General features: G+C 43.9%; 1 protein-coding gene across 3 annotated transcripts in view; it reads left to right on the top strand.

Moving 5' to 3' along the window:
* The window catches only part of cald1a (caldesmon 1a), a 55,236-nt gene that overhangs the window by 20,998 nt on the left and 10,779 nt on the right, over nt 1–23,459 (top strand). The window contains exons 1-7 of one of the 3 annotated variants that reach the window (XR_014699770.1): nt 2,965–3,133; nt 4,558–4,643; nt 13,659–13,796; nt 15,508–15,964; nt 17,933–18,033; nt 19,035–19,302; nt 22,331–22,468. Coding sequence is in view for 2 of the 3 variants with exons in the window: in XM_084573804.1 (XP_084429930.1) it covers nt 4,567–4,643; nt 13,659–13,796; nt 15,508–15,964; nt 17,933–18,033; nt 19,035–19,302; nt 22,331–22,468 (1,179 nt within the window). In the remaining variant the exon portion in view is untranslated. Of the gene's footprint in view, nt 1–2,964; nt 3,134–4,557; nt 4,644–13,658; nt 13,797–15,507; nt 15,965–17,932; nt 18,034–19,034; nt 19,303–22,330; nt 22,469–23,459 lie in introns of those variants that run through there. The other 2 variants (XM_084573803.1, XM_084573804.1) reach the window with 2 other exon arrangements.

The following is a 23,459-nucleotide window of genomic DNA, read 5'->3' as shown; positions in this document are numbered from 1 at the left end:
TGTTATGCCCTCACTCCACAAAATCAACCCCAGCAATATTGCGGCCTTTCTTCTTTTTAGGGCATATGTGCGGATATGGTAGATGCAGGCTGTGCCTTGTTTATGCAGTGGCGGATGGTTGTTATCTTTAGCTTTTTATGTAACCAAATATCATAGGCATTAAATCAGTCTTAGCTTTTTGGGCTAATTACTAAGTATAAACATACTAACTTGCTAATCTGCAATGGAAAATATGGTAAAAACCATTTAGCATTGCTTTCCGGGCATGTTACCATGATGATGATTAGTGTTTAGCTAATCAACAGTTGACCGTAGTTTACTTGATTGTGGAACAACGGCTGCAAACATGGGAAGTCTTGTACAGAAAATGCTTGAAAGAAAAGTGGTTGTTGGCGTAGAAGCCATTGAGGCTAACAGTTTAGCATGCTATCGACCGGGTAACCCTAAGCCTAACCCTAACCCTGGCCCTAGCATTAGTACTAGCACTAGCACTAGCTCTAGCCCTAGCCCTAGCCCTAGCACTAGCCCTAGTCCTAGCCCTAGCCCTAGCACTAGACCGAGCTCTAGCCATAGCCCTAGCCCTAGCCCTAACCCTAGCACTAGCACTAGCACTAGCACTAGCTCTAGCCATTATGTCATGTCAATTTTTCATCAGATGTCCACTTTGATGCTGTGAATTCCACAACAGGGCGCAGCTCACATGGACATTTCTGGTGGAAATCTATTTTGCAGTAACCAATAAAGGGGTTCTGTCCAAAACTAAAAATGCCATGTTCGATCATATTTGATTTTGGTATGTAGCAGAGAACTTGGTTTGAACTGGAGGAACTGCAGCTGACTTGTGACTGCTTCCTCCTTGTAACCACCACCACTAACAAGTCACCATTGTTCCTTTATTTGCCAACCTCACAGCTGGCAAGCCCATAACTTGTGCTAAGCTAGTTTTTACTTGTTTATCTTCCCATTAATTCCCTTTATTCAGCAACCAAAACAGTCACTGCACGCACAAAGATCCAAAGGAGGAGCTGTGTTGGACTGGCATGTGAATGAGTAATTTGGAGGCTCTTTCAAGTCCCCCTCTGCTAAAATCAGTGGTTAAATAGGAGCATTCCTCGCATAGCTCCATAACCAAAACGTGGAGATTAATGTGTTTGTGGAAAGGTTGCGAGGGGATAGTTGCTCTATCACAGTAACACACTCGGTTCAAAAAGCTGCAGTCTTCTGTTCTCCCCAGAATGCTAAACCAGCGTAAGGAACATTTTGCCCGAGCCAAAAATAGATGCTGCGCTGCTGGGCCATACTTATTCTCCAGACTTCCACTCCCAGAGTTTTTCTTGATCTTCTTTGTGCCTCATGTGGCCGATAGGGGCCCATTGTTTCGGCGCTTTTAACTCGAGTGAGAACATTATAAGGTGGTGTAATCCCAGTGGCTGTCAGGATAATATCAACTTGGATTTTAAGGCCTTTCAAGAGGCTGGCACTTAGACTCTGGTTTCTGTGCCAGGGTCTGGCAGTCTCGACAGGTAGTAATTTGACTGGTTAATGTGTCATTATAGCCATTGTGAAACATTGGGGCAGACAGAGAGTGAGAAAGAGGGGGAGGAGAAAAGAGAAAAAAGAGAGTAACGAGGGAGGTCGGGATGGATGGATGGTTGGAGATAGATGGTGGAGTAAATGGACATACGCAGTGAGGGAAGAAGACATTTGGAGGCGGACAAGCTCAGGCAGGCGGAACTTGCAAAAAAGTCCGAAAATGTCACAAATCTGCGACTGCAGGTTGCTCAACTTTATGGAATGCTGTCTTTCTCTTCCCTTGCCTCTGTTAGCTTTTGCTAAGCTTGGGTGGTCCCGTCAGCGATGTACACAACAGTTCTACGTCTTACTGAGGACCTTTTCTGTTGGTGTTCAACACGGCCTTCCCCCCATGCAGAGGGAAGACATTGTGACTGCTGCATTCAGTTTTGCATTCAAAGAGAGTAGCCATAGGAGTCATACTCCTTGAATCATTTTTAAAATACCATTATCTCACTTTTATTCTTCATTTAAATTTTGAATATGTTATGTACTGTTGTATACTATTTTGTTAACAAACCTAGATAATACTTTACTAGAGTAAGCGCTTTTAAAGTGATCTATAACTCATTTCTGTTAAAACCTAAACTAAAAACCTCTCAGCCGAATAAATCATACGTTATTTGCAACAATAACTCCAAATTTATATGCGCCCGTGCTTGCGTTACTAATAAGTTTGTCTCCCTTGGCGTCGCTGGTTCTAGGAAGGATGTGATTAGACTGGTGATGTTTGGGAGCCCTGTCGGTTTTAGTTATTGCTCTCATTTCGTCTTAATTACGGCTGTATGAATAGCCCCGCATCCAAGCGCCATTTGCCTCCCCGCCATTTCACAAATGACACCAAGCGCGCGTCTAAACATAGACAGTGAATTCTTGCGGTTTTCTGAATATCTCGTCCGAGTCACAGGGTATGTTAACAGTGCAATAGCGGAGAGGCAAGGCTGTGTTTACTGTACAGGCTCACAGGAGGAGGAGGAGGAGACTGGGGGATGCAAAGGGGAGGGTGAGCAGGATCCCTTGGAGTCATGGTTTCTTTTAGCATGTCTGTCCTGTGCGTGTTTTTTATGCATGCATACATCTGTGGGAGCGCATGAGCATGCATATGAGTGCGTAATCTATACCTGCGCACAGATGTCTGTTGTGGGGCTGCAGACGGAGGCAGAAAGCACGCTCGCAGCCCACAGGAAGCCGGGCTCAAGAGCTGAGTCGTGACCGACAACAAAGTTTAGCCAAGCTCTGACATGTCAGTAAACAACGCAGGAAAAGTTAGCGGCGCAGATAGGGAGAGAAAGAGAGACAAGACGAGGGGAAGGAAGGGGGGCGAAGGGGGGCGAAGGGGGTAAGACTGAGGGAAAGAAGGAAGGAGGTCACTGAGGGATGGAGGGAGGGACGACTTGCAGGGAGGGGGAAAAAAAGTAGGCATTTGCCTTTTCTGTCAGCTGAGGCTGGACCGTGGGAGACTATTACTAGAAGTTGTTGCTCTGTATCTTTGCTTGGAGACGTCTTTGTGAGAAGCTGGTATGGTGTGAAGGAAAAGACATTGTTCGGAGGCTAATTCAAGGTATGCAATGCATAGTTATTCCTTTGTTTCTCCAAAAACGAACTTTAAAGCATCTTACTTTCTGAATATACTCATGTAGCATATTAATATGTCTCTATTCAAAACTGTCACGCACCGGTGTCTTTTTCCAGCAGCTGCTCACTTATCATGTGTTTGCCTTGCTCCGGTGTTGAGTACAGTAGATGTTGTTGGTGGTTTAGCAGGGATCGTAGATATACGATGGGAGGCTCTGCGGCTCCTGGGTGGTCTCGGGCCTCACAGCATTCACAGTCACCGTACCCTAGCGGCATGCTTTTAGCTGATGGAGTTAACATCCTGTCTTTGGTTCTTCTTCCTCCGTTTCTGCCAAAATTCAAACTAAATTCAAACTAAATTTAGATCCCAGCCATGTTGTCACCTGGTTTCCAAGGCTTGAATACACAGCGATATGACTGCACACTTCTGGTCATTGTGGCATGTAGAAAGGTATATAGTGTAGTCCTTAAAAGTTAAAAGCTTCAGGATTTCCTCTGACCACTTCACAATAAAAGCCAGCCAGTGTTTTTAAAGATAAACGCTTTTAGTGTGAAACAGCAGTCATAGGATGTTCCATCTGCTTGAGTACTAAATGAATACAGATTTCTCTGATATGGATTAAAACAGCAAACAGTAAGGTTGTTATTGATGAGATAAATTGAATGAATGGCTCATTTCCTGCGATTCACCTTTGCACAGTGAGTATGTCAAAACAGTTTGAATGGCGGACTTCTCCACTAACATTAAAGTTGTCAATACACATTAAATTGACATTGCTATTTAAAGAATGTGCAAAAATCATATCAAAAATGGGCTTGATTTCATAAGGATTACAACTTAAATACAGTATGTTAATAGTCAGGTATCAGAAAACTTAAGATACACACAAACCAAACTGATATCAAAGATCTAGCGTCGAAAAAGTCAGATGGTGACGTCACTTAATATCGCCCGTGTCTGAAGTTGAACTTGAACACTTCGCAAAGACAACAGCCGACGGCCAACTACTTGGTATGTCTATGCGGGAGGAAGTACCTCTCAGTACCAGCAGGGGGCAGTAGTCCGTGTTCACTCACTCTAAAAGGGAAATGCTAGGAGATGCTAGGAATGTGCGATATGAAAAGAGCTTCTTGACTTCGTAGTTTTGTCACACTGGCATTGATTCTTTGGCTGAAACGTCTGAAAATTTACCAACAAGCGTTCTTCTGGCGGCAGTGGTGAGGAACACACCACCAAAGGTCGAAGACTGTCACTGCTGGCCTGATGCCGGCTGACCATTAGCTCCGTGTATCACCGCCCTAAGTCTGAATCAGGAGTTCTGTTCTCTTAGGGCACGATAATGTATTTCCCTTTTCCTGTCTTCTTTCCTGTAAATTAAAACATCTGTGTTTCATGATGTCACCCCACAGGGCACAATCATGGAGGAAATGGACTTTGAGCGGCGCCGGGAGCTGAGGAGGCAGAAGCGGGAGGAGATGCGCCTGGAGGCTGAACGGTAAAGACCCGTTGATTCGTTTTAGATTCACATCCGCGGATTAGCACTCCAGGATTTTCCCGGCTAATTCTCTCGCAAAGCAGAAAGCGTTTAAATAGACAGTTCGGGCTTAAAGAACACCTGTAGTCCAGAGGGGGGGATTCTGCTGTCATCTAAGATTTCAGTTTGTTGAAACAGAGTGTTGGAACTGTGTGGAGTGTAATGAAGCTGTGGTTGTCGGGGCACAGTGCACCTCCTCTGACGCCAAGAGAAGGGAGCCAGAAGCTGGGTCTTAAAAACTCCACTCAGCAAATATTGGCTCCCAGTCCAGGCTAGAAAAAAAAAAATCTTGATAAGAAATGTGATAAGCAACTTGATGACCTTTAATGTACAATCATTCCCTCCCTCCTCCTTTCCAATTTTCTCTCCCAGATACCGTGGCCTTGTGAACCCTCTTTGATTCAATGGAAGAAACTGATTAAACTAAAGTTCATTTCAGCAAATTGATTGAACGGTAACCCGCCAAGTGCAGTAATCAAAAACAGTAAAAAGTCTTTTTTTTTTTTATTGTGAGAACTTAATACGTAGTGTGCCAAGGAAGTATTTTATAGAGCGTTTTCACAAAAGTCTCTTCATCTATACTGCAGCTCTTCGCAATTAAGGATGAGGTCGATGTGGATGCAGATACTGGCCAAGGTCACTCGCCTCTGAGAAGCATTTTATTAGAGCCAGTTACTCCATCCCTCTTGGAAAACAAGCTGACATAGGTCTGGCCATTGCTGAATACACAGATGTTTTTCCCAGATAATTCATTTTTATGACACAAAGAATACGTGAGAAGCATTTACCATAGTGATGGACAAGGCTCAAGGTAAAAAGCTTTTCTGGTGTAGAGGAAAATGTCCACAATAGTATAGTCAGTCCAGGCAATATAATTCAGGGTTAAGTCGTTAAAACAAGGTGCCTGCCAGTTTGTGTCTGCTATATGGAAGGTGTTCAAGTTATTTCCATGCAAACTTACAAGGATCTTTTACACCCAAACTGAACTTAGTGAAATTAATAGCTAAGAATGATAGATGGAATTATAGTCCAAATGATACCGCTACATTTTTATTTGATCCCTCACAGACCACTGATGGTATCAGCATGTTGAAGAGTTGGTAAATACAACAAACTGCGGAATGGAAATGCCAAATAAATGCTTTGTAGGCTCAAAAAGAAAGCATATACCCGAAAAGATTGTTTCTTTCTCTACAGCTAACATGTTTGTTTGTTAGCTGTAGATAGGCTGGTGGCCTTTGTACATATTCTTCAGCCACAATATTCGCAGCTAGTTTCTTGGGTTCGGCAAACTGGCTAATTAAATACTTTCTTACTTTCAGCTTTGTTTTGGTCTCTACCATCACACTGTCTGTTGTTTGGTGCTAGACTGGCACCGTACAGTGAGTTTATCACAGCTTTCTGCTGAAAACACCGCTCTGACCTACCCAGGAAAACCATAAATGATAGCTTTCTTTGTAGGCAGGCTAACCAAAAGGTAAGCTAAAACACACCAAAATGCTCCCCACTCTGCAGGGAACAGAGCTGCAGAGTTGGGTGATAAATCTACAGATTTGCTACTACGTTCACTCCTTTCAGCATTACCCCTAGTCATTTGTTCCAACGTTTACATAAATATTATTGATGAGTTCATCTAATAATTTTGCCGCCATGTTTCTACGGTAGGTCAGATGTACAAATAAACACTCGCTTTAGGGCGTAGTGTTTTTACATTGAAGCAGTAGCCATGTAGATTGTCGGGTTAGGGTGTGGTATTCAGTTGGTTGTAATTTGCAACCTCACCACTAGATGTCACTGAATCCTACACACTGGTCCTTTAATAGATCCTAATAAAAACGTCTACATTATGTTTTACGGTAACAAACTAACACTATCTAAAATGTCTGTATGTAGACTCTGGTAGTAAATTTTGGTAATTTTATTAATATACAAAATTTTGTTGCATCTCATATATGTACTGTACTTCTACTCTCTACAACTTTTAAAACCCTAATGTGTTTTTAAGTATTACTTTTAGATGAATGAGTCCCTACATTTTGATTTACTTTAACAGTTATGTTAACTTTCTTGGCATCTTTTAGTTTTGACATCTTGTAGACTGTTATGCCTCATTTCCCCATACGCACTCTGAATAGCTGATTTAAGTGAAGGTTAAAACCTCTTAGGTTTCACTGCAAAACCCATAAACCCCCTGCTGCTAGAATTATTTATGCATTTTTGAAGTGTTTATGTTAAAAGGATTGGAATTTGGCAGAAATCGTAGACTAAGAAGAGGCGATAGAGAAGAGATGAGAACAGACCAAAAGAGAGCGAAAACAAGAAAGTTGTAAGCACCTCGGACATTTACATTTTCGGCTCGGCGGGGGTTTGACCGTGACAGTTTATTTGGTCAGGGCAGCAATAATTTCAGCTGGCAGGCGACACGCCGCTCCTGTTATTGATGAAAGATTACATCTCTACATTGTTTCCATTTCTGCCAATATATTGAAACAATCAATATTTACATGCCCCTCTTGGTTGGACTAGTCAAAACCACATGTTGTCTCACTGGCGCGCTTCCATTCAACCATCACTGAGCGTGCTGTGAGAAGACGGAGAGTGCAGGGAGAATGTGGGGCCATATAATAGCGGCTGTAGGAATGCCAAATTCCTGGCTATTATAAGTGTTTACTGGCCAGGTCTCCATGAGCTGTTTCCTACATGCCGGGACACTGTGATTGTCTGTGTGAGAGGTTGTGTGTATGTTTAGTTGAATGTGTCTTTTAGTTTGTGTAATGGTGCTCAGGCTGTGTCTGTGTGTACTATGCATGTCAGTGGTTGTTTGTTTCAGTATGTATTGGCGTGCTTCGGATCAGCATCAGGTGATGAATGCTCAACGAGCTCCATTCACTCGTTTGAACTACAACCAAGTGTACAAGTGTGTGTGTGTGTGGATGGGAGGACAGCCAAGCCTTCCCCGTTCTGTCTTACATCAGCCTCAGTTATAAGACAAAAATTATTATAGACACAGAGACGTGCATAGGGCTTTACTCACATTTATTTTTATTCAGCAAAAGCCACACGTATACACATAATTGTATGATCTAAAGTTTCTCACACTTGCTTGGGCTCCTTAAAGTCCCGGTCTATGCTGCTCATCGCAGCTATAGCATGTTTCCCTCTACTTAAACACACAGACAGGAATGTCTCATGCTTTTTTTCCCCTCCGTCTTATCCAAAGAAGGCGCAGGGATGTGGAATTTTCCCAGTTAATTCGGTGACCAGAGGGTATCTGCTGCTGCTAAAAATGGTCTTTTTTTGTAACAGCGGTAGGACACATAGTTTACTAAAAACGCTGTCGCTGCCTGCCAAAAGAAGATGGTGTACTTGAGCAGTTCATTGTTCTGGGTTCAGTCTCAACACACGCAGCTTTTGGAACAAAGTTCTGTTCTCTGTATATGCTGGGGAGCTCCTCCGGGAACTGCGTACGTTCAAGGGCTTAGGGAAGTTGAAGTGGAATAGTTGATATAATATTGTCATTTTGTTCTGCGTGTCATAAAGAAGTAGCCTGGCTTTTGATGTTGGTCCAAATCTCTGTGTTTTGTCCATTTTTAATGCTACTGTCAATCTTGCACAGCTACGGTTTTACCGATGTTTCTTTCATGAGTGCAACAATGGTTGCTGACAGTCGTCATTTTGATCAAGCAAAATACACTTATTGTACGTCTGAACCCAACATTGTAAACTTCCACACCACTAAAGGTTCCTCTCGTGTTGGGAAAGTACTCAGGGGCCCACAGGCACAACTATGCAACTGTTTGGGGCACAAAAATGAGAAAGGGGGCCCCCAAGATGGCCTTTTGGCATATTTTCAGTGACAAACACCTTTAACCTATAAAGGCCCTACAGTGGATTGACAATACTCCACATCTGCCCCAAGAGGCCCCTTCAGTCCATCCATTTGCTAGTTTGGACAGGGGGGACAGCGCATGTGCTGTACATCTTTGCCTGAGGACCTCCAAAACCTAGGGTCGCCATTGAAAAGACCTCCCCGGAAGTTGGGGCTAAGAAGGTCTCTACGAATGTTCTCAGTTCCTGCAGTGCAGGAGCACAAAGTTGGGTGTCCTTCTGTCAACAGTTATGACACCTATGAAAGCAGAACCACCTAGCATAACTCTAGGTGCACAATATTTGCACTGTAGGGAGGTGATTGTCTGTATGACCACAATCATGAGTGATCACCACTGTTTCAAAGGAATAGTGTGACATTTTATATTCATAAGCATATTTCCCAAAATATTGTTCTATTGCCTAAATATTGTATATTGATGTCAAGTTAATATACAGATAAGGCTTTGTTTAGCATTCCTTTTTTGACGTCCCATTGGGAAAGTGTTTATTTTTGCCATTTCCTTCTGTCACCCCAGCCTGCCTCTTCTTGTCATTTCTTATGCTTCTCATCTTCCTTCTTTACCTTCTTCTCCTCTGGGTGTCAGTGTCTTTCTTCTCCTCTTACGCTCCCCATCTTCCTGCTCTTCCTCCTTCTTTCTCAGCTTCCTGACCCCTCACATCATATTTTCAACGCGTTGTTCCTCCTTCTCCTCTTTCTTCTCACTACCTTCCTTTTTCTACTGCCACCTTTAACTTCCCCTCATCCTCTCATTGCTTCTTCCCCTTAAACCTCCAACCCCTCGCTATCAGCTACATTCTCGACTTCCTCCTCGCTCTGTGTCTCCTTTCCTGCATCTGCTTCTCAGTCTCGTCTTTCTTCTCCCTCACTAATTCCGCTTTCTCTCTCTCTCTCTCTCTCCCTCTCCACCGTCCTCCTCTTCCTCTTCATTCTCTACATCTGCACTGGCCCGCCGCCTAAGGGACCAGGAAGGGCTGAGGAAATAACACCCATCCTCCGTGAATGAGCCATGCCAAACAATCCCCGCCCTGGGTGAATGGACCACTCCAAACATGACCCGGTCCTGCATCATAAACCTTTGGTTCTGACGGGAAGTGACAGAATAGATCGAGATAGGCAGGGAAAGGTTGCAACCACCTTTCCTCAAATGCCAACTTCTGTCTGACCACATCACCTTGGAAGGGAGTCAAGCCTAACCTTACTCCTTATCTGCTCCTTTTCCATATGCATGTTATACTGCCTCATCTCTCTGTGAGTAATAATGAATGCAGTTCTCGGGGAACGGTATCATGGCTAACATTGTGTATTCTTGGAGCGGGCCCAGAGGGTGGGGGGAGAGAGACGTTGTGGTCCTGTGGGCCGGCAGTAGGAAGGGAAATAGTCCAGTGAGGCCAGCGTGGGAATGGGTCAGCATTTCTGACAGCGCTAGCCAAAACCCCCACCCTCTTTCCCTCTCCCTATCCATCCCTTCCTTCACTCCTCTCCCCTCCCCTCTGTTCACAGCAGCTTTTTCTCTCCCCTTCTCTTTCGATCTTTACTTTTCTCCCTTTCTTCCCTCTGTCCCTCTCTCGCCAGGGAGGGGTGAAGAAGTCTTTTCTCATGGGCTTTTCCCAAATTGTTTTCACTGACATTTCTGAGATATTTTGCCGTAAAGAAAATATTTGGACATATTTCTCCCTAATGGGCTCACTGATGGCGACGTCTTGTGTGCTAGCCCCGCAGACGGTTGCTTTGTGACTGCGGAGTCCTGCTTAAATCAGCTTTTACTGTGCCGCTCGGCATGCGAAAGCTTCTGCGCACACGCACAGAAAACTTTGAATTTCATTTTGAGCTACATCATAGCTGCCACATGTAAAAATACGTGTCCACAGTAGCTGTCAGCCAACAGTGTGCATGTTGCTTTGTTAACACACTGTGCTTGGCCACCCAAGAAATCTGTTTCACGCTATATGCTAGCAGGCACCTATACCTGATGGTTATTACTGCGGCTACACATCATTTTGTACAGGAAAAGGTGTCGACTATGATAAAATCTGCAGATTATTCCTTTTTTCATTATTGCGCACGCCCTTTCCTTTCCCATTTTTTTTCATTTCCCTCCTCTCCTCTTTATCCCTTCTCTCCATTTCACTTGCTGTTTCACTTCCTCTCCTTTTTTTTTCTCCCCTTACCCCCACCCCCCTTTCCACCTCATCCCATATTTCTGTCAGTATGCTGATAGAGTCTGGGGCCTAGGTAAGGAAAGGGATATTAAATCAGGCCTTCGGTTGTGCATGTCTCTCTAGCCAAGGCTGTGATTGACAGGAATGCTAATTCAGCTTTTAGGAGTTTGTTCTTCTCTCCCACTGAGGAATCTTTAACCCCGAGATTGTCGCCGTCACCGCCACCGAGGGCTACTCTTTTGTTCCGTTTTTGGTTGTTGTCGTTTTCTCTTTCTCATGACATTTTGGTGCCGTTTCTGGGACGGATCGGTCCTTCGGGAGTTACGGCGGTTGTTTCGCAGCTTCTTTTTTTTCACTCACAAAAACATGTTCTTGTTTTTTTTTTTAAATAAGGGTTAATGTACTTTCTGTTCCTGGGGTACTCAGTTGAAGTTGATGTAATATGAATGGAACTGAGAAAAAACAACAATTTAGAAAGAAAAAATGTCATTTGAAAACAGTATATTGTTCTTTTCTTCTTTTATTTTGGCCAAATGCAGCCGCTCCGGTTTGATTTATCACCATTTGTGAGTCAGTGTCATGACGTTTCTCGCAAATTCAATTCAAATGTTTTGCTAGCCTCTCCTATTATACAGTGACACTGTAAATAGTGGCCACAGGAGCTGGTGTTGAGCATAGACGCCCCACTGAATTAGGCCAGTTTTCCACACCTAAGAAGCTAAATTATTTGAACTAAGCAGACACACGTGCACATATGTAAAACATTGCCTGACATCACTGATGTCACCGTCCCACAGGTCTGACTTGGGCGTTAACAGATTCATCTGCTCTGTTATGACAACATTTATCATCAGAGAGAGAGGAGATGGGGGGACGGCTGAGAGGAGAGGAAGGAAAGGATGAGGGAAACTGTTGTTCACAAGCTGCAAAACCTCACATAAACCCAAGCAGCTTTAGCTCGGCTCACCACACATGTTGCAATTAACATGCAATGGCATGCTTCGCTGGCTGACCTCAAAGTCGGATGTTAGGTAGCTAGGCATGTGGTTAGCGGTGGGAGTGTAAAGGTCAGTCGGGGCAGCACAGATCAAGCACTGAGCTGAGTTCATAGATGTCAGGTGGCCAGCAGTTTGAGATTCGAAACTTGGGTGAAAATGAGAATTTCCCTCTTGTGTAGCATTGAAAACTAAAATATCTTCAGTTTAAAATGCATAATTTATAGTTAAGTATCAAATATACATGTGGGTGTAACCTCCTTCACTAAAACTGTCTATTGTACTTTAGTAGACAGAGTTTCCTGCATTCCCCAGACTGACTCTGGACAGACCCCAGAGAAAAGCCTGAACTTGTTGCTTTCAATCAAATATAAGCGCATAAATATACAGTAGCTCTGTAGCCAGCTAGATTGTGAACACTGGAGCCTTGTTTATGATAGCTCGCAGCCGCACCCTTCACTTGATGGACTGCATTGAATAAATGCATCCCTAATCCACAGCATGTCTGCTTTGAATTTTCCCTGCTAATGTTATGAATGGTTTGTGGATCTTTACGGTGATTCATCCATGGTAATGTCAGGGCAGGATAAGTGAATGGAGAAAGGCGTTCTTAAATTCCTAGAGTCTAATGCGAAAACCAGATGTGTACCCACGTTTTACACGACCTGCCATGACCTCGCTTCATCTACTGTATGCTTGACCAGTTATGCATGGTAATCAGAGAAATCACAACACTAAGGAGAGTAGAAAATCCATGGTGCAGCCCCAGCAGCCATTTAGCTGTGCTTAAAAGTTATTTTCCAGCTTGTTAATGCTTTTTAGCATCAGATTCTGCAGAGTAGTTTTGACAATTGAAATATTTTAACTACAGCTTGAGACTGCCTCTTGAAGGAAAAGTCCAATGTCTTTTTCAACAGGTTCAGATGTTCAAAGCCATTCTAACATCTGTCTGTTACACAGCTAGCAGTCGTTTAGCTTAGCTTAGCATAAAAACAGGCAATAGAGGGTTGTACCTAGCTTAGCTCTTACCAAAAGTAAAGAAGTACAATGTGTTAATTAATTAGCTTTAATGAAGGTGTTAGGCGAACAGTCACTTTGAGCATGTCCGCCAGTTTTTCTGTAAGGCTAAATTAGGCTGAGCTAATAATGCGCTCATTGACCCAAGAGGTAATGCTGAGTTACTACCGTATGGAGGGAGCTAACAACTTTAAATTAGAGGAGACAAACACATTCTCTACACTTGTTGTCTTGTTTGTATTTGTATATCTACGTACTGTATGTACAACGTATATATTTCTCCTGTGAGCAGTGTCAAGCTAGCTTATGTTCCCCAGATTTTGTGCTAAGATAAGCTAAGCTAAAATGAGTTTAGTATCTTTGCTTTCATCTCTCACAAAAATATATTTTCCAAAATATTGGTTGGGACTTTGAACTTGGAATATTTGTGTTAAAATCAAATAAAGAAGCCGTGTCTTTAACGCAGAATTTGCTCCACTAATTTCAGCACAAGATACTGCTAAATAGACTGGCTCTGTAGTTTGGATCTGTTCTGACCAAACCAGCACAAGCTGTTTGCCAGAAACACCATTTGTTGACTCTCTCTTATCCTCAGCCAACCCATGTCTCCAGACAGAGGTTTTATCAGCTCATGAAAACTGCAGCCATGATAAGAAGTATTGGCTGTTGCACAGCTGACAGGTTGTCTTGATAGCAGAGAGGGAAAAAAAATAAAAACTCTGGGAAAATCCATCAGGTTTGGTTGCTGTGATGATTACAGTCCAATTTAAAGAATTGTTCACTTTGAAGTTTCTAACTGCGAAGCTAAATAGAGGAAGGGGAAAAAGAGATGAAGGGTTGGAAGTTTTTTGTGAGGAAAAAAACACATTCTCTTTGTCTTTACACTCTCTCTTTCTTCTTTTGACTCCCTCAGGATGGCGAGGATTGACGATGATGAAGAGGAGGCGGCCCGTGAAAGGAGGCGCAGGGCGCGCCAGGAGAGGTTCAGGAGCAGAGACAGTGAGGAGCCCAGCAGCCAGCCAGACAGCATGGTCATGACCAACAGTCACAGGTGAATCTTGCATAGCAGCACAAAGGCTTCTGGCAGATTCCATCATTTGTCATTAGCTAGCTTGTTAAGCTAATGGTAGCTCCATGAAGCTTCATAAGTTACGATTCAATTTAAATGTAATTCGGCAACTTGGAGTGACAAACTAGCATCTGACACTCTTGTTTTCAGCTTTTTTCAATGCTCCAACGACAATGTTCAAACGGTTGACAACATCCAGTAGCGCCAACAAGCATCGCTTCAACGGCAACTCCCCAACAGTGTAGCTGCCCACAGTTAGCCATTTTGAAACTTTTAGTGTGAACCCTTCATAACTCATGTGTTTGCCAAACAAAACCAGGTCAGAGTTGCTAATGTTACACTAATAGCAGCTGCTCTCACACAGCAGGAACATGCTATGCTGCAGTTTTGCTAGCTGTAAACAGGGCCTTTAAAGCTCAACTTCATGTATCGAGTGATCTTGAAGGTAACTCTCAGATGCTACTGAATGTAAGGGGAAGTAGGCTAGTTAGCTAAGCATGCTAACAGTGCTATGTTTGGGGAGACAAGTACACATTCTTAACACTTCTGTTTTGAAACATGCAAACCAACCTTCAAACTCTTTAAATGAACAATATCACTCTAGCCCCATGCTCACTGCTTCAGCTTAATCATACCTATCCATCAAAATGACTTCCTGAAAACAAAGACGCTTACTATCGGTTTCTAGCATTTTAAAGCTACCAGATAAATCGGCTTGGCTACGGTGGAAGTGGTGGGACGCTCTGACATCTACCAACACAGACGATGCTTTGTGGTTATGAATGTTTCCCCTCTGTGAGCTCAGAGATACATCCTGGGCCGGTCGAACAACAAGGGAATTGTGCAGGAGGATGCTGAGGCATGGACTTAGCGCTTGCTAGCCATTGTTGATTGTTTGGATGCAAGGATAATGTTTGCCAGACTTTTCGGTCAGAATAGTTTGAGTCATGCTGTTTGGAGTGAGGTGGAAGGATATTCATTTGGTGGTTGTTATGTAAAACGTACATACTTTTTAGCCACACTGACCCATGACTTTAAGGACAGTTATTTTGGTGTGTCAGATGGTTCGCTTTAAGGCTGCTGGGTGGATTTCCAAGACTTTTTGTAGATTTTTGATGTATTGTATTGTATGTATTGTTGATGTTGATAGCACACTAAATATTAGCATGTTATTACCATTATATATTAGCATGCTGAAGTTTGCATTTAGCTGAAAGCACCGCTGTGCCTAGGGTCACAGAGATTTTGGCACATGGTGAAACTTTCAGTCACATTGTAGTGAGTAGGCGGCTGCTAAGTGCAGAACCCAAAAGGCATTTGCTGATTTTCTGTTTGTTTCAAAGCCCAGCCCATGTTAACTGAAAGATTAACTGTGGTGAAGACCTGCCAGTAAAGCCATTTGTCAGCAATCTTCCCGTACTGGCTTTGAATCTGACAATAACACGACAACCACTCTCTGGAAGCTTTGATTACAGAGCACATTAGAGCCACTTTTAAGGATTATGGGCCTTGATCAAGGGCATCACGGTGGTAAGAGTAGATAATATTATGCATTCACTTCCTCTGCCCACATTTTCTTAACTGACGTCTGTTCTGACCTCAACGCTTCCTCCTTATGACAAAAAAAAAGCACACAGTGAAACGCTTGTCTCTCTCTCTCTTTCTCTCTCTCTCTCTCTCTCTCTCCTCCTAGTGTGACAGAGACTGTGTCTGTGAGCAGCTCCTCTTATGGGGGCGGTGGAGACGACGAGGACCAAGCCCTGCTGGACCGCATGGCCAAACGCGAGGAGAGACGGCTGAGGCGCATGCAGGAGGCGCTGGAGAGGCAGAGGCAGCTGGACCCCACCGCCACGGAGGGCAACGGCGGCGTCGGCATGGAGAAAGAGGACGCAGAAGAGGAGAGGCCCTCCTGGCGCAGGGGTCGTTACCGCGAAAACGAGGACGAAGAGGAGAAGGCGACGACCTACAGCTCCAGGAGGGAGGAAAAGGAGCGAGAGGAGCCGAGAGAGGTAGAGGAGGCTGCTCCTGAGGGGAGAGAGGAGGAAGAAGAAGAGGAGGAGGAGGAGGAGGGCGTAGATGAAGAGGAGGAAGAGGAGCAGAAAGTTGAAGTGGTGGAGGACAAACCAAGAAGGTCTTACTTGAGAGAACAGGTGAGTCTTTCTGTTCATTCTTGTTCAGCTGTTTTGTGTTTTTATCTTTTGTGATTGACAGCCCCCGCAAATGTGATGCTTGTTTCTGTAGGCGTCAACCGAGGAGCCTAAAATGCAAAGCCAGGTATTGTCATTGCTTCACTGACTTTTTGTGATGCACAACCCCTAGCCAATCACTAATATTTGTTTCAAAGAACTCCTATAATCCCTTTTCGTAGGACCTCACCGAGGAGGGAACACATTCGGTAGTCAGTGAGAGTTCAAATCAGGCCAAGTCAGCAAATTCAGAGGCTGAGGAGGATGCAGTAGCGTCAGGCGAGGCTGAAGAGGTACCTGAGGAAGATAATGTAGATAATACAGCAGAGAGCAAGCCTATGTTACTAAGAAATAACACAGAAGAGGACTTTGAGGTATCTGAGATACTGCACTCAGAGGATAATGAGGTATCATTCATGCGGTAAGAATTTCTGTAGAGGTGTGATGCACAGCACAGAAAATCTCTCTGGGTAACTTCAGTGTCTCGATGCGTCTTTGAGGAGATTTGTAAACAGAAATCCTTCGAAAACAAACCGCACAAAACGAACTTGTCGACTTAGCGACTTGTGTCAGGGCCGGACGCTGAAATTACCCGAACACCTCGTGCAGTGTGGTTTGCACCATTTGCAAACTGGTGGTAACTGAGCCTTCTTTTTATGAGGTGCGGTTGCAGCCGTGCGGTCAGATCTTTAATAAGGTTAATGCTCCACTGAGTGGTCACAGTGTGTGTATGTGTGTGTGTGTTTTTTTTATTTTTTTTTTCTGCATGTCTTCCACCTCAACTATGAGAGCAACAACACTTTCACATCACACCGCCTCCACTCCGACCGCTGAAGCGGAGAAATAACACATTTAAAGTAACTGAGCCATCTCATCTGGTGTACTTCCACTCAAATAATTTGGACCATACCGGATTATTCGCACTATATCTTTTTATGTAAAGTATTTTAGAAGGAAAGCGAGCGCTTGCTGGAGACGCTAAGCATAATATTCAATGCCAAAATGAAGCACAAATCCCTAATTAGGTTTCATCTGCAGTAGTTCATTGTGTTTCAAGTCCAACTGACTGAACACTTCCCACACTGATCCTTATGAACTTCACTTTTATTTTACCTTGACCAAACCTCTTCTCAGCTTGTAGACCAGCTGCGTGTCTTGGCACTTCCTCTGTTAATTGACCCTTCGTTGGCCTTCTGATTGGTCTGCTGACCACCAACCAGACGGCTCCTACCATATGTCAAGTTCTAACTTCCACTCTTGCTAGGCAAGACAAACGATAGCAATGCGGGGGTCCATTCCCATAGAAAAATGTTAAAAACCTGTAATAATAGACTAGATAAAGTGGAGGAGAGACGGCTAACATTAGCAACCGTGCTAAAGTTGGCCGACATTGGACAAATTCCGAGTCTTCTCTGCCTTTATGTGTGGTTTATTTCCTCCGTTGTTCCCACAACAGTTGGGACAACAGGTTTTTCACATTTTATAAGAATCACAATTAAATGTTTTTATGGTTAGCAAATTGTCCCGCATTGCTATTGCTTGTCTAACCTAGCAAAGGTAACATAGGAAGTTGGAACCTGACAAAGGGTATGAACCAATCAGAAGACCAGCAAATGTTTATTTTAAACTGTCAATAGCGTCACCTGTGGGAGAAATGTCAGGTCTTTAAAACTTTTCCGGTGCAGTCAACAACATACAACAGCCGGAGTCACTCCTAGTGTCATCACATTTGCTAATCCTCTGTAATTCTGGAGTGGACGCAGTGAGATGTGATGCTCCGTGTTATTTTATTTGGGGCGCGCTCTCTGTCTCATCACGTGACGTTACACGATCCACCACCACCACCCATGCCACCCACTGCCACCTTTCAGCCGGCGCGCTCTTTGCGTCTTTGCTCACTCCCGCTGCGTTTGTTTGCGTGTGCGGCCGCAGGTGAATGAGAGGGAGGAGGCGGAGGATCAGAGGAAGCACAACGGAGGGCTGCACGACGAGGCGGCGCCCAAACAGCACAGGAAACCTGAGAGGACCCTCAGGTACACACTTTCAACCACACACACACACACACACCTACACCGTGTCAAAGCCAAACTGGGGATAGCCAGGACTTATGAATTATTCAAGAAGCTCAACAGTATTTATCAGATTCATGTTTCAAGTTGCTGCCAGTTAAAAATAAGCACATGGAAAATTTAAATAAACACTTGAATGTGATTAATATGAGGAATCCAAGTTGAATGGTTGGATAAAAGATGCTTTTATTCTGAAGCTTCCAGCTCTTCTCTGTGATCGAAAAAAATAATACCTGAGGAATTGCAGTCCTTCTTTGTGAAGCTAATGCTGGACAGTATTCACATATACCAGTGCCTCTCTACTCTTGACCACTTGTGGAAAAGTACTGCAGTAACTTAATATTGTTGACACAAAGGTCACATGAAAAGATCAAGCTACATAACCACCAACGAGAAGATGCACATTCCTATGATAGAAAAGATATACTGAATAAATCAAGAAGTACAACATGAAAGACATTTGTGCAGGCTTTATCTGAAAATTATGGAGGAGAAGTAGTCAGGTTTGCCCATAGTGTTTGCATATGCTGAACGAGGCAGTTTTATCAGACAGGAACTTATTGATTTTACAGTCTGACATGTGTTGTTTATGACCCAGGCGGGCTGTAAAAGCACGGAAATGCTCCTTAAGGCGTCTGCGGAATAATTGAAAAGCAAATCTGAATCAGAATTTCAAGCAGACAAGTGGTTTTCGTTCAGCTGTAGCAGAGCAGTAATGTTTTCCTGTCGTGCGTTAGCAACAGTGAGCCCACATGTTGAAACTTGAGCAGTAACCTTATCTTTGTTGGTATTTGTACGTCTGCACATGTTGATGTGTCTTTATGCACGTCCGAGTGCCCGTGAAAGAGCGGAATTCTCCTCGTTTAAATATTCAGCTCGGATCAAATGTCAAGCTTTAACCCGCATGTCAAGCAGCTTTGCTTGACGACCGGGCACGCTGACCCGTGTTCGTGTGTCCGTCCCAGCCGCGGCAGCGTGCGCTCCCCCGAGGTGTCCGCAGGCGACGAGCAGGACGACGCCGCCCGCCTGGAGGCAGAGCGCAAGCTGGAGGAGCTGAAGCGCCGCCGCGACGACGCCGAGAGCGAGGAGTTCGAGAGGATGAGGCAGAAGCAGCAGGAGGCCGAGGCCGAGCTGGAGGAGCTGAAGAAGAAGAGGGAGGAGAGGAGGAAGGTGCTGGAGGAAGAGGAGAGGCAGAAGAAGCAGGAGGAGGCGGAAAGGAAAGCCAAGGAAGAGGTAAGAAATAGAAAATTTAATTTCCTAGATGTTTTTTTTTTCATCAGAAACAAAAAAAAAATGCATTGGCCTAAGCTAAAATGATACTGTGGTTATTGTGCACACTGGTACACTTTTCAAAAGATCATTTTTTTTAAGAAACAGTGCCTAAACTTCAGGTAAGAGCCAGACCATGTAGTCGAAAAAGCCTTCAATAAACCCTCACGGCATTTGTTACTGTGATATATGTTTAGCAATTTAAAACATCTCTTAAATCAGTATTTTACTCAGAAAGTGGAAGCAATCCAAGCTTATTAGTTTGCTTGAATTGATTGTTAGATAGCTTGCAGTGATAACTCTGCAAGATAACACTTGCCACTGAGACACATTAGGGGTTGTTTATGCATATATATATATATATATATATATATATATATATATATATATATATATAAAAAGAAGAAGTTTGTCCATCATGTTGTTCCAGTCCATGTCAATCGTGTCATTTAAGCATGAGCTGTTAGGTTCTAGTTAGACGCTGGGACTGGTAAATCTCATAAGAACTGCTAGTCCTGTCAGTTCAGATGCGGGCGTAACGTCTTATGTCTTATGCTGGACTGTCAGCAAAAAAAAAAAAAAAACACGCCCACACAGATATTTTACTAATCAAATTACCAGTGCAGCAGTAAAAAACCATTAAGTCATCACACACATATTTTTCTTTTCTGTGGGAAACATTTGTGTGTAATAATAATACAGCGTTTTTTTTAATTGTCTCATGTATTCCTCTCATTTCTTTAAATTTCCTCTAAATGTTAAAGTTTTACAACTGAAATCTGTCATTTTTGTCTCGCCTCTCTCGTCTTGATTTAGCCTTTGTACCTGTACAAGCTGAAACTCATGCATCACGCTCGCACCAGCGCCGCTCGCTGTGACGTTATCTCGCCGTACGCCACCGCTATCGTTTAGGTCCCCACTCCCAACTATCATATGTCATCCCTTCTTTCTGCTCTTATGACAAGATAGATAGACATACACACAAAACTTACAAGAATTATAAAATAAAATAAGTGAATATTAAAAAACAAGAAAGAAAAAAATTCAATTGAAATGAAATGAAATGAATTTACAACCAATAACCAAACAACCATGTGCAAATGTGCAAAAAATGGTTACACACACAGATGAGGAGTTGTGCAGGCGGATGGCTTGAGGCAGGAAAGACTTCCTGTAAGCGTTCTTTGAGACAACAAAGTTGTCTGAGCCTTCTGAGGAAGGTGCTCCGTTGTCAGTCTATTGTGTGGTGGAGAGGTTGGTCAGGGTTATCCATGACTGATAACAGTTTGTTCAGAGTCCTCCTCTCCACCGCCACTTCAAAAGTTTCCTGACTGCAGCCATTGACGGAGCCAACCTTCCTGATTAGTTTGTTCAGTCTGTCGGCTGCATCACTGGCTGCGATGCTGCTCCCCCTGCAGACCACGGCAGAGAAAAGGGTGCTGGCCACAACAGTACACAGCTGTACTGTTGGTCCTCCAGTTCAGTCTGTTGTCGATGGTCACTTCCAGGTATATGTAATCCTCCACCACCTCCACATCCCTTCTTAGGATGCTGAGGGGCAGAGGAGCTGTTCCCTTCCTCCTGAAGTCAATCACCATCTCTTTGGTCTTGTCCACGTTAAGCAGCAGGTGATTCCTTCCAGCCCACCCCACGAATCCGTCCACCAGCCCTTTATACTCCTCCTCGTCCCTGAACATTTCTGTATGTGACATGACTCTGAGTTGTGCTGGAAGTCAGGTGTGTATAAGGTGAACTGGAACGGAGAAAGCACAGTGCCCTGTGGGGGCTCCCACACCACTCACCACCATATCAGACGGGACATGACCCAAACGCATGAACTGTGGCTTGTCTGTCAGGAAGTCAGTGATCCAGGAGACAGTGGACGCACCAACACCCATCGTCCGCAGCTTCTCACCCAGCAACAAAGGGTTGGATGATGTTGAAGACACTGGAGAAATCAAAGAATGTGGTTCTCACCGAGCCTCCACCACCATCCAGGTGTGAGTGAGTGAGCTGAAACAGATAGATGACAGCGTCATCCACCCCCAGACACGGCTGGTAGGCAAACTGTAGGGAGTCTAAAGATGATCTCACCTGCGGCCTTAGGTGGGCCAACACCAACCTCCCCAGCATCTTCATCACATGGGATGTAAGGGCAACTGGACGATAATCAACTTCATCCTTACGTATCTCCAACATGATAACCTCCTCCTCTCTTTGTGTTCCCATCTGCGCTGAAACGAGCAACAACGTTTGTTTTCCCTTTCAGTCGCCCACTCCGAGGCCGTGCGTTCCTCACTGTTGCCCCGGCTGGTCTTTTTTGTTGATCTTGGCCCTGAATGTGGCTGCCCGTCTCTTGCTATCTGCCCCTGTTCTTCTCCTCTTGTGTGATGTTAATGAGGCCTTTTGGTTTGTAATTAAAAGATGGCCCAGAGATACAGAAAGACTAATTAACCAAGACAAGGCTGCTGGAGAGGGCTGATATACTGCCAAGCATTAGGCCTCTTCTGAATACAGTATAAATGGTTCATACATTAATTGTTTCTTTTTTAAACTGTTGATAGTCTGCATGTGTATGTTTTCTTTCCAGAAGCAGGCGATCACTGTAAATAAGAATTTGCTCTGGATAATTGAATTTGTGACGTGGTTCATTGGAGAAAGTCAGTAAATCACTTAAAAAGTGCCATGTATTTATTGCCTGGGTCAGCTGCAATCATGATTACATTGACGGCCAGGGACATATTCTGGTTGATGTACGAATCTATAATTTTCCATAATTTTGTAATTCTCAGTCAGGTCATTCAACTTATTAGCATTAATCCTAACCCTGCACATGGCTGGACCATTGACTGTATATAATAAAAGGCTGGACAGGCACTGAGCAAATGTTCCTAAGAAAGTAGAAACATCTGGCTCTCGGTCACCGCCAAAGACGCTAGAAATTGAAAATGGACATTCCCATTAAGAACGGCTTCAACTCCATGTTCCTCAGGAGGAGAAGAGGAAGATGAAGGAGGAGATTGAAAGGAGGAGAGCAGAGGCAGCTGAGAAGAGGCAGAAGGTGGAGGACACCGAGGACGGGGAGGGCAAGCCCTTCAAGTGCGTCAGCCCGCGAGGCTCCTCTCTGAAGGTCAGTCCGCCGTTTTTCAACCTCTCACCTGACTGTACGCTAATCCCTTTGTCCCTCTTCTAATGATAGCTCTATTGATGAATGATTGATGATGGTCTGTTGGTTGAATATGCTGTGATTGGCTAACTTTTAAATGTTGGGACCTTAAATTGTACACTAGAGCTAAGCTACTAGCTGATCAAGTTAGAGACATAAACAAAGCTCACACTTGTTAATGTTCGAAGTACACGAAGTATCGCTGCTTAGCATGCATTCTTGTTTGTATTTTCTGACTTTATGTTTTGATCAGAAACAATAAGACTCGCAGGGGTTGTCTGAGCATCATCTCAGATCAAATCACATGAAGAGTGGGAGCGGCGCTGTTAGCCTAAACTTTGATAGCATCTGGAACCAGCTCCCAGACTGCTACAAATGCTGGTTGTGCGTGGTTCATTATTTTCCCACGCCAGTAACCCCACAATCGTGAAATCAGGTCCTTAAAGCAACACTCAGTTACTACCATAGATAGTAAGCTAGTGAGCTGAGCATGCTGCCATTGTTTAGTTAAATTCCTTACATGTTGACTTCACAAAACATAATTCTAGCTCTACGGCGTTGTGGTTTCTGAGATAACCTAAGGTTGATAAGCCAACCGACAATCGGCGCTACTGTCAATGCACCATCCCCCTATTCATAAACCCAGATATTTCAGTTCATCTAGATCTCCTTAAACCACTTTGCCTGCTTTGCTGAACAACAATGTGCCCGTTGTACTTTTCTTGGCCTTTGCTGTATTTGCATCAGGTCCAGCGCAGTCGTCAGCAGAATGGTGTGAATTTAATAGTTATCCAAAACCTGCAAATCCCACTCATCCGGCAGAGCAGCAAAGCTTAAGCTAAACATTCAAAATATTTGGAGAGATTAAGCGCCAGATGAACCGCATCTGCACCTCTCACCTCTTTTAGCTCTCTGCGTGAAGTGTTATTTGACTGAGATCAAGGAGTATTCATAA

The sequence above is a fragment of the Chelon labrosus genome (assembly GCF_963514085.1).
Source record: "Chelon labrosus genome assembly, chromosome: 23".
Classification (NCBI taxonomy): domain Eukaryota; kingdom Metazoa; phylum Chordata; class Actinopteri; order Mugiliformes; family Mugilidae; genus Chelon; species Chelon labrosus.
The sequence above is the reverse complement of the archived record's forward strand: the minus strand, read 5'-3'. Positions and strand labels throughout refer to the sequence as shown.